A 15,886-nucleotide genomic window follows, 5' to 3' on the forward strand; every position below is an offset into this window, starting at 1 on the left:
CCAGATTTAAATGTTTGCAAACACAAGTTGACGAAGTTGGGACATTTCTATGGTTGCAGTGAACTTGTTTTGCGCATATGTGTTGTAATAATTGTCCATTTTTGTATCTCTCCGAGTGCATGAATGGCATGTCTGTGTATGCATTTGTGTTTGCGTGAATTAGAACATGGGGGTTGGGACCCTCTGCAGGGCGCTTATGTTTTCAGCTGTTTCCCTCTCAGCGCTGGCCCTTCCTCACGCTGCACTGTCTCCCGCTCAGATGACTGACAGAGGTTCACAGGCTGCAGTGAACTCTCCTCTGCCTCCCGCTGTCCTGAAGGCTCTTCTGGACCGAGTCAAAAACCTGCAATATCAAAGGGTCATCTGGAAAGTTCTACAGCCTCCAGTGAATTCAGCTTTAACCTCCAGAAAACACTGTCTCAACCTGCAAATACTATGTGTGTATCTCCACCTGCGAGAAAACGAGCACAGGCTGAAAACAGGTGCACGCTTGCTCGCTGCAGGTTGTTGGAAGGTGTTTTAGGGACACGAGGAAAAACTAGGCCAAAAATAGAGGAGGATGAAATAGGTTAATGGAAATGTAGATCACAAGCTCTGCATTCTTTTCTTTTAACAAAAATCGATGTCCCATTTCAGACTGTGGGTTACATCGATGTCGGCCTGGACTCAATATATACAAATACTGAATAATAGGTGTGTAAATATTCACCAATCACTTTATTATTATGTTACCACAGCTGGATTGCTCTCTTATTTTCACAGACATACTGACCTCTACCATAGTCTCTTTTTCCCATCTCATCTTAAGAATGAAATTGGCTTTCATTTGTTCTGCTCATAGGAAAATAAGTACTCGGTTTGATGTGGAAACAGGACTTAACATGTACCGAAGAGCTACGATTTCTGTTAGTAACTAAATGATTGTTTCTCCCCCTACTGCCTATCAAAGTGAGACACGTGGGCAGGTGTGTGAAAAAGAAGGCCTACTCTCCTGTCCCTTGGAAAAGAAATAAGAACAGGGACATGTTATTTTGAAATTACCAGTTTGGATTGAACCGTATCGAATCAAGTTGCATCAAATTGTTTGACATTTTAATGAGAGCTATCGTTTCCTTAACATAAAGTGTCAGTGAAAATGGGGACAACAGTGTGGCAGTGCAACGCTTCATACGCCTGTCATCTACCACAACCTGACTCCTCGCTGGTTCAGCAGTGTACATAAAGGATTTCATTTAATCTAAAAATGTTTCGCCATGATCTGCATAGACGTTACCTGATATGTAAAGCCTAATTAGAAAAGCAGTTTCATTTAAATGCTAACTTTGTATCTAGGAGACAGAGTTGCACTAAAATGTATATGAAGTTTTTTATATGGCGGTGCATTAAGGTTATTTCTATACTGAAATGTTTGATTCTAGTGCTGTATTGAACTTTGCCCAACAGATTCTAACCAGTTTATACCTCATTGTAAGTGGATGTTTTAAACCAAATTTCATCCTCTTTTAGTTTTCCAGATATCATGTTCACACAAGTGGTACATACAAACCAGCCCTCTAACTTTTACTGAGTAAAAGTCCTCTGATTAAAAAGCTGGATATTTTAATCTGCCTGTTATCACATTAGCCACATAAGCCCCAAACCGTTCTTTCTGTGCTGCCTCCAGTTCAAGCCTTGTTACTCATTCACACCTCTCCTGTTCTTAGTAAAGTCAAGCAGCCACAAGAGAAACGACTGAACTACGCCGTCTCCTCGGCCTTCTTTCCCACTGCCTCCTCAAATGTCAGATCCAGAGATGTTAAGTTGGTACCGTACGGCTGTCAAACTCTATTGCTTACAGCAAAATAAAAATGAAACTAGTAAACCATAAGAAGAAGAAAAAAGATCAGGCTCTTATCGCTTGCTCAGAGGCACTTTGCTAATATTTGAAGAAGCAGTTAGAGAGAAGGAAGCAGATGAAACGAGGCCTGCAGAATAAAAAAAAAGAAAAAAAAAAGAAGCTGACTTTGTTCTGTCTCTCTTATACTTCATGACTGTTAAATCGGCTTTCTTAAATCTATATCTGAAGGCGCAACTCACACATTAATCATTATTAGAGTGCGAACACCACTTCTTGCCGCAGTCTCTGGGGCAAGATGTTTAAAACCCTTTTTCAAATGTGTGGGATTGAGCCAAAATGCATTGAGGAAATCAATTTTACATAAGAGTGTCTCTGCAGTGCTCTCTATGTGAAAGTACAAAAACCCCATGAACTCTAACACAGAGGAAGAGTAAAGGTCACTCTTTCACAAAGTCACATGTGCCTGCAATGAAATGTTAACATGTTACAAAAACTATTAGCGCACTTCCTATATGAACGTAGACTGAAGGAAGTTGATCAGTTTTTATTGATTGGTCATGTAACAATATCATAAAACATTAATAGTTCAGTTAGAGCTATTTTTGCTGTCATTTAAGTCATATTTTGAACCTTTTTAATTATGAGACATAATCACAAAATTGCTAATTCTCATAATAACTGATAACACACTACTGAAAATCTGTATTGTAGAAAATGAATGTTGTCTAAAACTGATTTTACAAATGTAGAGTTTATTTGTTTGTTAGACCTGTACTCCACCGTATTACATTTCCTCTACAACTAGAGGAATTATATATATATGTATATATATATATATATGTATGTATGTATGTATGTATGTATGTATGTATGTATGTATGTATGTATGTATGTATGTGTGTGTGTATATATATATATATATATATATATATATATATATATATATACATGTTGAATGTGAAACTTGTTGTTCTCAGACTAAAATAGTTAAGATATTTTCAGTGTGCCACGTCCTTTTGATTTTTTTTTTGTGACAAATATATGTACGCTTTATATATGGTATGTCCTAAACAATTTACATACAGCTTAACTTTTAAAATCTCTGGCTGTAATCACAAAAAACTGAAACTAAATGATGAATATAACTGCTCTGGGAGTTCCCATAGCCGTGTGGTTACGCGCCCCATGTACAGAGGCCATAATCCTGGTCAGAGCGGCAGTGGGTTTCGAATCCCACTTCAGCCCTTCACTGCATGTTATCACCCATGCACTCTCTCCTCCCAACATTTCCTGTCAACCTTCAGCCTTCTATTCAATAAAGGTAAAAAGACCCAACAAATAAGTTCAAAAGAAAGAAAATGACTGCTCTTGGTAACATTGTTAATTTCGTAACATTAATTATCATATTAATGTATAACAAGATTGAAACATTGTGTAGTGTCATGCCATTTCCCCCCACTGCTAATATGAGCCTCTGGACTGTCAAGTGTTCATCCTGAACATACATGACAGAAACATGTTTATGGAAGCCAGCATATGATAATGAGCATGACTACATGCATAAATCTGCATTTACATAGGCACACATTCTATAGGTCATAAAGATCTGTACAGAGACACTCGCCACAGCTGTCCATAAAACACACTCATTACACACACAAACCAATGTGTGTGTGTGTGTGTGTGTGTGTGTGTATGTGTGAGTTTGCGTCTTTGTATCCTGGAGGTGTGTTTGATCTCCTGACACTGAAAATGTGATATCCAGCCCTCGTCTTTGATCCCCTCATCACTATAAACACTGCTGATGCCTGTTAAACACACTCTGCCTTGGACACACTGATAGCACTGCCCTGTCTCTCTATGCGTGTAAATCTACACACTTTTTGATGACAGTAAAGCAGCGGTCAAAGTGATCAACCATCTCTGTATTTGGCTCGAGAGAATCTTAAGATCTTATTAAAAGTGAAACACCTCCTTTCTTTTCGTAATATTACATAAGGAGAAAGGAGAAGACAAGTCAGCTCGATGATTCTTATTTGCAAAAAAATCTGATCTATGACTAAAGTATCCACAGAAAGGAAAAGATGTCTTCACCTTAGCTGTATTTTTTAGATAATCAAAAGGACATTCTTACCCAATGAAAAAAGCTTGCTTGCACATTTTGAACGCTGTTTGACATTTTTGTAGAAAAAAAAATCCTGTTTGATATATGATACAAATAATTTTTTTCATTTTGATTTGATTCTGTATCATTCATCTTTCCTCATGGTGTGTGTAATACTGTATTAAAACAATGATGAAAATCACAACTTTAGGTTACAAGCATTAGCATTTCAAATCAAAAGAATTTCGTTTTCTTCTGAAGTGATTTTCCATTAAGTCTGCATCGACGCTTTGTTATATTCATGTGCTTATGTTCTGTCCCTGTTGATTCATGGGGCAGAATCATTTCAGAACTGCTTCAATTATAGTGAGCCTCAAGTGCAGCATGGATCCAGCTGTATGGGAGAGCCGGGGCATTGTTGAACACCAGCAGAGAACAAACTCTACCGCATCAAGAGCTTGAAGCTAGATCGAAGGAAAACCAGAGAACAGGGCTCAGGAAAGGAAATCAGAGGAAAGGAGAGGACAGGTGTGATTCACACTGAGTCTTTTTTACAGACCTCCGAGGAGGAACAGAGGAAGAGAAGGAGTACGAAATAAAAGGAGGGAGAATCGAAAGTATAGCAGGGAGCAGCAGAATCGCTCCTGTGTGTGTTCAGCCTAAATCCCAAACCAACAGGCCTGTTAAAGCACAAGAAAATAGAGAGCAGCTATACATTTGTCACTTCAGAAATACGGGAGAAAAAAAAAAGTGTGAGTGGCTCTAATTTTATTTCTTGCAGCACTGCCAGCTATAAAGTGCCTTCTTTTACTGCCAACTTTTAAGTGCTCTTGTCTGGACTATCAAATTTGGCTAAGAACACAATAAACAGGACTCGCATTGCACAAAGTCCAATAAGAAGTCCTCTAAGAAGAAAAGACCTTCTATGACACCATTTTGGAAGCTGTTTTGGAGTTATGAGCTAAACTTTCATAACGTCATCTCTGAGTCTTTGTTATGAATGATGTTCATAACATTTGTTTACTAAAATCAGATCTTTATGACAAACTTTGCACGCGTTCATTTACAAGCAATTCGATTGGATTTAAGTGGATGTGGAGGTATAAACACTGGATTTGTGCCGGTTGTCGGTAGAATGTCTAACGGACCTAAAGGTGAGACTGTTTATATCTTTTATTTGCTGTTTTTGAAGATGACTGTGTTCCAACTATTTACATTCTAACTTATCTATTTGACTATTTCTTTAAGGTGATAGATTTAGGGGGTTTTTTTTAGGTGAAGTGTAACGAAATAATACACATAAAGGGCCTGCATCACTTACAGAAGCCTAACAACACTATTCACTGCATCTGAATGTCATTTATAAACCAATCGAGGGAAAAGAGAAGTGATTTTTGGTTATTTTATGCTTTCTAAAATGTTCCAGAGGAATTGTATTGCCACCCTTGTTAAAGGTGATTTGTCTGTGAAGAGCTCCTCCATTTTCTTTGTGAATTGTCATGCAGTTAAAGAGTGTGCATAAACACCAAAAGTGTTACAGCACAGGTAAGCAATCAAAATCGATGCCGCGAAACCGGAAAGTACTTGGTAAATTCTTTCTGAAAAACACAGCAGCTGCTTTTTAAAATCATTTACAAACTGACTATTGTGAAAAATGTGTTGCAATAATGTTAAAAAAAAAAAATCAATTTAAATTGCGGCCTGTTGATTTAGGATTCTCCGTGAGGTGAATCTCAGTGCTGATTGGTTGTCACACCTGTCCGTTCCTTCCCGCTGCGTCTCCATTCAGGGTTGTCAAGCAGAATGTAGAAAGAGGACTGCTTATTGTACTCCTCCCGGTCTAAGATCCTAACCGTAAAGGTCTTCCTGTATGAAACACACGTACACACACACATAGAGGGAGGTGGTGAGTGCATGCATGGTACACATACAACATGGCAAGGTATGAACACCAATAAGACACTCCACACACACACATACACATACACAAAAAGGCGGAGTGGTGGACGTGGTGGGATGATGCAACAACATCGCGCTGCATGTCCTCTGACACATCAGGAGGAAGAGAAACGATGAGAAAGCTTTTGTAATCAGAGTCTCCTCCGTGTGTCGAGAACATGCAGCGTCAGCAATATGGCTGACACTCAAGGGGTCAATTTCTTTTCCAGACCTTTGTTGTCATTGCTCTCCACCAGGCGGGGCTCGCCGATCTCTATGTAGAAGATTTTGTTCTTCTCGTATTCCTCGTCGTCGATTACTTTCACTTTGATGGTTTTACTGAAGAGGAGGAGGAGGGGGAAAAAAAGAGGAGAGAAGAAGAGAATGCAGAAAAGTGAGGAAAAGACAGACTGGAAACTGGAAAACCAAGAGGAAACAGAAAAGAGCAGGAGTTGTTTCCCAAAAGTTGACAATTATCCCACATAGTTACGGGGCGGTGTCACCTTTAAGTCAGATAACAGTTGTAAAATGCCCACCCAATCTGACTGTAGCATCTGATGTCTGATGCATTTAGGATGTTATCAGACCATCTTACATCAATCTGACAAGACTGATCAGATAAACTTCTCCAGTCTGTCAGCCTGGGGTCCTGGTCAAAGCTCAATTCAGTCTCCCCATCAGCTCAAAAGAAAAATATTGTCACACTGATGGTAAAGCTGAATCAAGTCAGCCAAGGGATGTAATGAAATATCCTGATGATGGATTTGGCTATTGCAGTCAAGAAAGTTTTGGCATCTTAAATCAGCAATTTTATGACTGAAGTGTCCATTGCTTATTTCTTAATTAGACTGATTAATAATAACATTTAATCCAGCAACAACAGTTAAAGTCTGAATTTGATTTCCCCTTGGGAAACCAGAACAATTCACCTTCAGCTCAGCCAATCAAACTCTAACTGTAAAAGACTGCATTTTAGCAAATTTGACATATATTGTAAATGAGTTGTGGCTTCTTTTCACATGTTTGACTAAACTGAAACTGACACATGTAAAGACATAAGAAGAAAAATAAATCATTGAAGAGCAGAAGAAATGAGAGGAGAGTCTGAGCAGGAGGTGAAACTAAATCCACAAAAAGATGTTTGCTGCTGCAAATGAACACCTTCTTCAACTTTCATTAAAACCCTTTATTAGATACAGTAAAGATATAGAGTCTAACCAGCTCTGGCAGAACCACATATAACTAATACAGCCAGCTTCTTTAACAACTTGCTGAAATGTGACGTATTTATAGACATGCACAGTTTGCTTTCTCTGTCATTCTTTTCATGTGTGACGGAACAACAACCAGCCTTTAAACTTATTCTGACGATGTACAACAACAAGCCAATGATTTAACTCTCTAAAGCAGAGTTTTCACCGATATTTAAATAGCAGTGTTCAGCTGCAGTTAGACTCAGTATCAAGAGAGAGAGAGAGCGAGAGAGAGAGAGAGCGAGTGTGTGTGTGTGTGTGTGTGACAGTGTTTATTCACTGTCGCACTTGGCCTTGGTCATATTTGGCGGGGAAGCTAATATCTGAGGTCACAGGGCTGTGGAGCGAGACTCACCATTCATGTGCCTGTGTGTGTGTGTGTGTGTGTGTGTGTGTGTGTGTGTGTGTGTGTGTGTGTGTGTGTATGCGTGCGTGTTTCTGCTTTTTGTGTGAGTAAGTGCCTGTGGGCGTGTGCATATGTGCGAATGTGTGTGTGTGTTTATCCGTGTTTTCAGGCTAGAACAAACCATCTTCTCTGATCCAAATCCACTTCAGGCCAAAACAAAGACATCTGAGAGAATACTTATAATCTGGCTATAGGGTGGGGAACAAGGACACACACACACACACACACACACACAAATACATCTTAGATAAGGCATTATCTCTTGTCACAGACATGCGACCTGTTGAGAATTATCAACTGACATCATTAGATCCATATTCTTGTCACTGGATCACCACTCACGAGTGACAGCTGTTCATATATAACTAATAACCTTTGAGACAAAGTATTTGGGTGAAATGTCAAATGTATTTTCTCCCAATTATTCTGTACACTCAAGGATGTCTATTGTGTCAGTTGTTGTCTATTGGCTGTATAGTACACTGGCTGGCTTAGCACAGTGAGACAGGATCAGTGGGAAAGATTAGATTCAGACTGTGCACGAGTCTCGTTCAAAAGATCAGGTTGTGGAAAGAGCATCTTCCGATCTTAGAGCAGAAGCTAAACCCAGAAAAAAAAAAAAAAAACTGTTTGCGGGGTGAGTCTTTCTCCGCACATGACACATAACTAAGATGCAAATCAAGCAAGATCTATTGTTGCAGCATTTATTGTGCAGATGCTTGAGTATGTATTTGCATTATACAAACACAGGGAAGGAAAAACCATTAAATATCATACAAAACCCCACATACACACACTCATGCTCACATACAAATGCCAGGGGGTTAACTCATTACACTAGAGGGATTATCCCATTTGTCACTGTCCCATAATGGAGAGCAGTTTTCACCTTCTAGTCTGGAGGATTCCTAGTGAACACACTCGCACAGCTGGAGGAGGGAAAGATAAAACCCCTGCCCCGCCTCAAGGTGGAGCCCTTGAGCAACACACCCTAAACAGTAAGTCTCATGAATATGATCACAGAAATACAAAGCCTTTTACGATGCACGAGAAGGTTATGTTTTTCATTTGTGGATTCACATCTTGCACACTTGCTCTGAGTTTTAAATTGGCTTATGATAGCGTCTCTGCTTTACAAAAATGTACCAACTTGTTTCCTGCAGAACAGCTATAAGCGCCTCTAATTTTGAATCTTGCTACTAAACGCATCCATGGCAGCCTCCATAATCAGCTTTGTGGAAGAAAAAATACAGTGTAAAACTGACCTTTAAAATTAGCACAACCTTAAGATAGACCGATAGCAAAATAATATATAGTTAGCTTATTGATCGAGAGAACAGATGTTAGAACAGATCATAGAACTGATTGACCAATGCTCCTGTAACATTTAGTCACGATGCTCGTCAGATATGAAATCAGAGTAAACTGAAATGACCCTCTCTGTCTGGGAATGGTGACTCCTCTATTAATGCTGGCAAACCACACAGAGTATCGACTCACTGGAAACGCATACAGACACACAATCACATCATTACACACATTCTGGCAACAAGCTGAAGAACACAAACAATTTAATAAACCCATAATTCACTGGACAAATTAACTTTACATTTCCCCTATTTATCTCTCTTTCAGGTTTCACACACTTAATACAAGAGCAAAAGCGCACACACACACACAACATGAACGTGCACTTCCCAACGCATGACAACCATGCTGGCAGTACAGAATGCTGTGCATGTTCCCATGACAACGTAATGTTTGGGTTACCAACAGGGGTGGAGAAGATTGTTTCCAGACCGATGATGTGTGTGCATGTCTCCATGTGTGTATGTGTGGGTGTGTGTACTGACAAGTGAGTGTGTATGAGACACACAACACCAGTTTCATATCACTGGATTATACGTACGTATGTGTGTTTGTCTGTGTGTGTGTGTGTGTGTGTGTGAGAGAGTGTGTGTGTGTGTGTAATTATGTATGTGAGAGGGACTTTGATATTTCACAGTAGCCTACATTGTTTATGTAAGAGGATGCTCTCTGTGCATCTGTTTCCAATCACATGTTATTATATACACATGCTACATGTAAACGATAAGGGCATAGTGAACATAGACTGTGCATGTTCCTGTGAGTGTGTGTATGAAATGTTGTTCATTAAGAATAATAGTGCATGTAGTGTGTTGAGAAACAAGCTACGGTAGCTCGAAACTCTCACGTGTACCTGTTTATACTATGGTTCATTCCATGGGCCATTATTTTGTACCTGTAACTAAATCTCAATTTTAACATTTATCTTCAAACCCAACACAAAAACAAAACTCTGACATCTCAGATTTCAACTTTCCAAAAAAAATGTACTCTCGCTTCAAGCTTGAAAGTCAATCAGGTCCTCCCAGAGATACACAAACCAGAACTCAAAACACTCTCACAGACAGAGGTGGTATCGCACCTGGATGGAAGCATTCACACGTGTGTCACACTTGCATGCTTTCACACCCACACATGAACACACCAAAGGAATTTCAGCAACAGGAATTCAAAAGTGCACACACACACACACACACACACACATTTCTCCGGGGACCACAGTGTGTGTGCATCTGTGTTCCCAACGATGTCCTACATCTAATGTTACAAAAAGAGCTTAAAAACAAGTGAACATCGCAGCAGCTGGGGCTTCTCCACGCTCCATCTCCTTGATTTCTCCCTCGGTTTCATCCTCTATTTCTCCTTTTTTGCTTTGACAAACAAGATTCCTTCACCACTTTCAACACTTAACCTCTGTCAGGGGTTAAAACATGTCACTGAGACTCTTAAATAAATAAAAAACTTCAATAGAAAAGGGCAGAGAGATGGACATATATTCACATAGGAACCAATACACTGTACTAGTTTGGCTGAATCAAGTTGAAGTAGGGCTGCACGTTGGTACAGTTGTTATGTTGCCTCACAGAAAAAAGGTTCCTGATTTGAATACCCCGCTGGACAGGGCCTTTCTGTGTTAGGTTTACCAGTTCTCCCTTGTGCATGGGTGGGTTTTCTTGGAGCACTCAGCTACCTCCCTCTGTCCAAAGTCATGCTGGTTAGGGTAGCAACCAGTCCAGGTTGTACCCCAAGTCCTGCCTCAACTCAGACCATGACAAGCAGTATATACAATGGATGGATTTGACTGACTATTAAGCACTAGACATGGAAAAATGAGTGGCAATGTGTTGAAGTTTTGTGCAAGATTAAAATAATTTAAACCAAATATACTGAAAAAAAAGAACCAAACAAAAAAACTGAAGTTAGACATTGAAAATGTTTTCATATGCAAAAATTGGGAAACAATTCCATAACTGTTAAATAATAAAATGAATTTAAGAATTTATATTTTTCCATTTCATATCTTACAGTAAACATACTGTAACGTGAAAACCACAATCACATGAATTTGTACTAAAATGCAAGGAGGGAAAGTTCAAACAAGTTTCTGCAACTAAAATAATGGAACTTCAAAGTAAAAGCCCTTTTGCCAGTCGTGTTTAAGATACTCTTTCCATCTGCTTTATAAATGTGTACGGTCTAGATTTACTCACACACTGTATCCAGTATCTGACTCAGAAACAAAACGGCCAGTGTGTGGTCTCCAAAGGGCCTCTCCGTTGCACCGCATATGTTCGACACTTTAACAAAGCACTTCCCCGGCCTCACACACAAACATAAACACACAGGAAGTTGTAAAGGCAGCAGTGCCGGGTGCTCCCAGCTCTCCTCCTCAGCAACCTGCCTTAGCGACGTATTTGGATCGGAAAATTTGAGTTTGGGAACGACTGCTTTATTTTAGGTTTGAGGGAAAAAATGCAGCTCAGCTGGTTGCTGTGTTAGTGGACGGTGGAAGAAGGGGGATAGTGGACAACCAGATACCGTTTATGTGACAGTGATTGAACAAGTCTGTGTGTTTAACTTTGTGTGTGTGTGTTTAACTTTGTGTGTGTGTGTGTGTGTGTGTGTGTGTGTGTGTGTGTGTGTCGCTGTGATTATTATCATAGATGTGTGTTAGCGAGCATCTCTTGTCCAACTTTTTGTCTGAGACTGAGTTTGGAAGAAGGGAGAAAGCCTTATGTCCGTGTGTTTTCTGTGTGCGTGTGTGTGTGTCTGTGTGTGTGTGTGTGTGTGTGTGTGTGTGTGTGTGCGCGTCTGTGTGTGTGTGCAGTGGCCTTTTTCACTGTGAACTGGTTTGTGTTTGTGTGGAACAGATTGCTCGTGGGTGGACTTTGGTCACAGACTAAACAAAAGAAGTGTGCTTGTGTACTTACATACGTATGTGGTTTCAGCATGGGTGCCTTTTTGTGTTATTTTATCGGTGTGTATGTTAGCTTGTGCATAAAGGGACACTGTTTAACATACAGCACAGAAAAAGAGCGTGTCTGTTCGTGGGTGTTTTCACTTTCAGTACAAGCAGTTTTATTAACAAGAGTGCGCAGCTGCGCGTGTGTGTGACACAGCTTAACACACGGGGCCCTGCTGTAAGTCTCTGTGTGCGTTTGTGTGTATGTGTGGGTGTTTGCTGTTTACATGCAGTGGTTTTATGAGACAAAGCTGATAATGATGTTGGCCGCAGTGGGAAACCACAACAATAGGCTGACAGTGCTCAGCCAGGCCTCCTCTAATAAGCTCCAGTCAACTCACTAATACACATAATCCTGACTTTATGGAGGCTAATAGAAACACAATAAAGGTCACACACACACACACACACACACACACACACACACACACACACACACACACACACACACACACACACACACACACACACACACACACACACACACACACACACACCTGCTACTGGGCTGCTGGCAGTCCATCAAGGATGACGAGCTCCCCATCTCCCCTGAGTGGGCCTCAGTCTCTATTGTAAGTCTGTGATATCTTCATATAAAGACAAAACGTGTGTTTTCTTTTTTTCCAATTTATGGCTGATTGATTCAGTAAATAGAACATCATTATTACATTTATCCTCATACTCAGAACAGTGATGAAAGCTACCGGTACTGTACAACAACAGCCTGATTTATAGATAGAGATCTTATAGATAATATTTGGAAATGTTCACTTTTTGTAAAGACCAAGTGCCACAGGCATAGCTCTGAGTGTCATAGCTGTTATAAATGCTTCCTGACAGCTTACAGCGTGTTATGGGCGCGTCTTGTTGAAAATCACAGCTTTTTGTCAAAACTGAGATATCGGTCTCCAGGAATGCACCATTAACAAACACTTTCAAGATTACTTTAATACCTTGCTACAACAACAAAACAGAGATTCCAGGAAACGACTACACACATCTGTTATTGATTACTATCGTTTAACTGCTTTCAGAGATACAGAACGAAGGATAAATACTGTATTGTAAATGTTTGAGGAAACTTCTCAGTCGTCAAAGATTGTACTGACACTTTCTCTGGATTCTCCACAAACAGTTTTGCTAAACAACACATTTCTTTTTTCCCTCAAGTCTTTTCCTTTCTTAACCTATTCAGATTGTTGGCGTTCATCTACAGTAGCAGCCATTTTGCTTGTTTTCTCAGCTCAGTCACTTTATGGTTTTGATTACGAGTCGTAAATATAATGTTTATGGTAATGTGCATTTTTATTGAATAGCAGAATGTACAACAGTTGAGAAAGCCATAACAGCAGCCGGTCTCCATTTGTGTTTAAATTGTTTGTCTTCGTCTGTGTGTGAATGCGTGTGTGCACGAGAGTTTGGTATGTGTGTTTGTGTGTGTCAGACCCTCCTCTGTGTCTTTTCAACTATTTTTTTTTTTTTTTTTTACCATCAGGGAGTTTCCCTCTTCTCTTCTCCTCCCTCTCTCTCTCTCTCTTCATTCCTATCTGCAGTATCTTGTTAACCTAATAAGGAGCTTGGAAAATCCTGGGGACTCCCTAATATACACACAGCTTTAAACAGGAAAACCTTCCTAAGGGGCTTGGGAAATCTGAAAACAAATGTTTATGTATGTTAAAAAGTGAGTGTGTGTATTATATGATACTGTATAGCAATGTCTGCTACCTTTCGAGGAACTAATAGGAATTAGAGCAGTAACTTCCTGTTAGCTTCACATCCTTTGGAGACATTGTTTTTGGTTCTGAAAGGAAACACTGAACTGTTTTTCATTTATAAGTGAATTATAGATTTTGATTTAGATATACATTTCCATCAAACCCAATATAACTGTACATCTACCATGTGTCCCCTTCTAAAAGGAGTGTCTACCTCAGTACTCTCACAAACCATGCATCACAAAGCTGAGAAGTAAGCTCCATGGACACATTTAACGGTGTGTATAGTGATGTAATGAAGACCACACTAACCAAGACCAGGACATGTGACCAGAGTGCTCCAAGACTGAGACATGACCAAGACATTTAGGGATCAACACTAGGTCAAAACCAAGACTAAGACAGGGCGAGAACAAGTCAAAAGCAAGGACATCACTATCAATAAAAAACCATCATCATGTGTGCAGGTGGCCTGTTACTCATTTAATCCGTAACACCCAGAAGGATGAAACTGTGACCTTGGTGATGAAGATCTAATCATGAATGAATTTGAGTTATTTGTTCATTCAAAACGGGGTGTGTTCTTGTAATCACAGTAATAATGTGGCAAAAGAGCCACCCAATCTGAGACCGAGACAAGATGGGATCGTTTTGACACTTATGTTTCACGCCTGTGGGAGATACAATTGGGCCAACTAACTGTCATTATAAAGAAAAGAACACAATGGGCCCCTGCACATGAACCTGTATGCCAGTTTACCAGTCCAGCCCTGGCTACTATGCAAATGCATAACATACTGACATGTGAGGGAGATGCTGCCACTCGATGGTCAAAATATATTTGAAAAAACAAAAAAACAAAAAAAACCTTCAATGTCCTTAGAGAATGAATATCTTGGCTGCACAATTCTTCCATTTTTAATTCAAGTCAAAAAATGTTATTTGTCCCCGGGGGGCAATTCAAGGCTGCTGGTGTGACAAGGCTTCCCTTGTCAACTTACAACTCCCCATATCTATTTTCTTCCCTAGAAACATTTTCATGAAGGCATTCAAGTATTATACTCAGCTTAGAGAGAGATTGATAGAGATTTTAGTTCTTCCATATAAGACTAAGTGAGAAATGGCTGAGGTAAGAAGTGTAGAAGAGCTTTAAAAACTCAGTTACGCATACACACAAACACACACACACACACACGTGCATATATACTTTTCATTGCAATTAGAGCACAAGGATTGTTACAACTCATTTAAGAAAGAAGAAGGTGTGACACATGGTCAGGCTACAGAACAAAGTGATATTTAAATATAGAACATATTGAGCTCTTTATGTATTAGCCAACAACTTTATAATGAGGGGAGAGAAAGTGGTGTTTGAGTGTGTATATGTGTGTGTGAGAATGAGACAGGGAAGTGCAGAGAAAGACGCATCACATTAGAGGCCCTTGCCTGTATTGCTTTTTGTTTAAAGCAAGAGTCTTCAATGTTTCAATTTGTAAAGGACTTGTACCAAAGACCACTAAAATATTTCTATAGCTGATGCCCTGCAAAGAGACTTTGCTGATGTGCCATCATATTTTGGAGGATAATTACTAACCTAAGGTAGAAGGAGTATTAAACAAAACACCACATCTGTGTAAAAAGCTTCTTCTGGGGAACTGTTGATTCTTGCAGATTCAAAGGGGTTACATTGGCTATATACTCGGACTAGCTCATACTTCGAATGATCATTCAGCCCTGCCTGTTTTCCAAAATGACTACAAAATGGCGCGACCTTCCAAGGGCGTTTCAGTCAGAAAACCCCCCCCAAAAAAACTTTAAGTTGAATCTTTTGATGTTTCAGATGCTAAGACATTCTCCAGACCTGGCATCAAAATAACTGCACTCCTCCTGAGTGTGTGGGCTCTGATTCCTTATCCATCTCCTCAAACAGACAGACATCAGTGTCAGAGAGAGAGACAAATGATTTCATCGGAGACAGTCATAAAGAGAGGGCTTTTTTATTCAAACGTTGAGTGCAGACGTTGCTTCTGTCTGGATCCTCACAGGTTCATCTCCGACTGTCTCTTTGCGTCTCTCTCTACAATCCGCCCTGTCTGACTGCTCATTTTTCTTTCCTGCCCCTGAGAAAAGAAAATGCATTTAAGACCATTTTTCAAAAGGTGTGTGACTCAACCACATTGTTCTTGTGACTACTTTCACACACTTTGAGAATATTCCGCTACCATTGAAGGTACTAAGAAGAGGGAAAAAAAATGTATAAAACCCTGAGACCTTATGATGGATTTTGAGACAGAACGATCTTT

The 15,886-nt window shown here is 39.8% G+C and overlaps 1 protein-coding gene across 3 annotated transcripts in view; it reads right to left on the minus strand.

Annotated features, from left to right (window-relative positions):
* slc8a1b (solute carrier family 8 member 1b) overlaps nucleotides 1–15,886 on the minus strand; it is a 181,263-nt gene that overhangs the window by 34,712 nt on the left and 130,665 nt on the right. For 2 of the 3 annotated variants that reach the window (XM_079362486.1, XM_079362485.1), the window contains one exon: nucleotides 5,698–5,807. In XM_079362486.1, coding sequence (XP_079218612.1) covers nucleotides 5,698–5,807 — 110 coding nt within the window. Of the gene's footprint in view, nucleotides 1–5,697; nucleotides 5,808–6,111; nucleotides 6,219–15,886 lie in introns of all 3 variants that reach the window. The other variant, XM_079362487.1, reaches the window with a different exon arrangement.

The sequence above is a fragment of the Symphodus melops genome (genome assembly GCF_947650265.1).
Source record: "Symphodus melops genome assembly, chromosome: 15".
Taxonomy (NCBI): domain Eukaryota; kingdom Metazoa; phylum Chordata; class Actinopteri; order Labriformes; family Labridae; genus Symphodus; species Symphodus melops.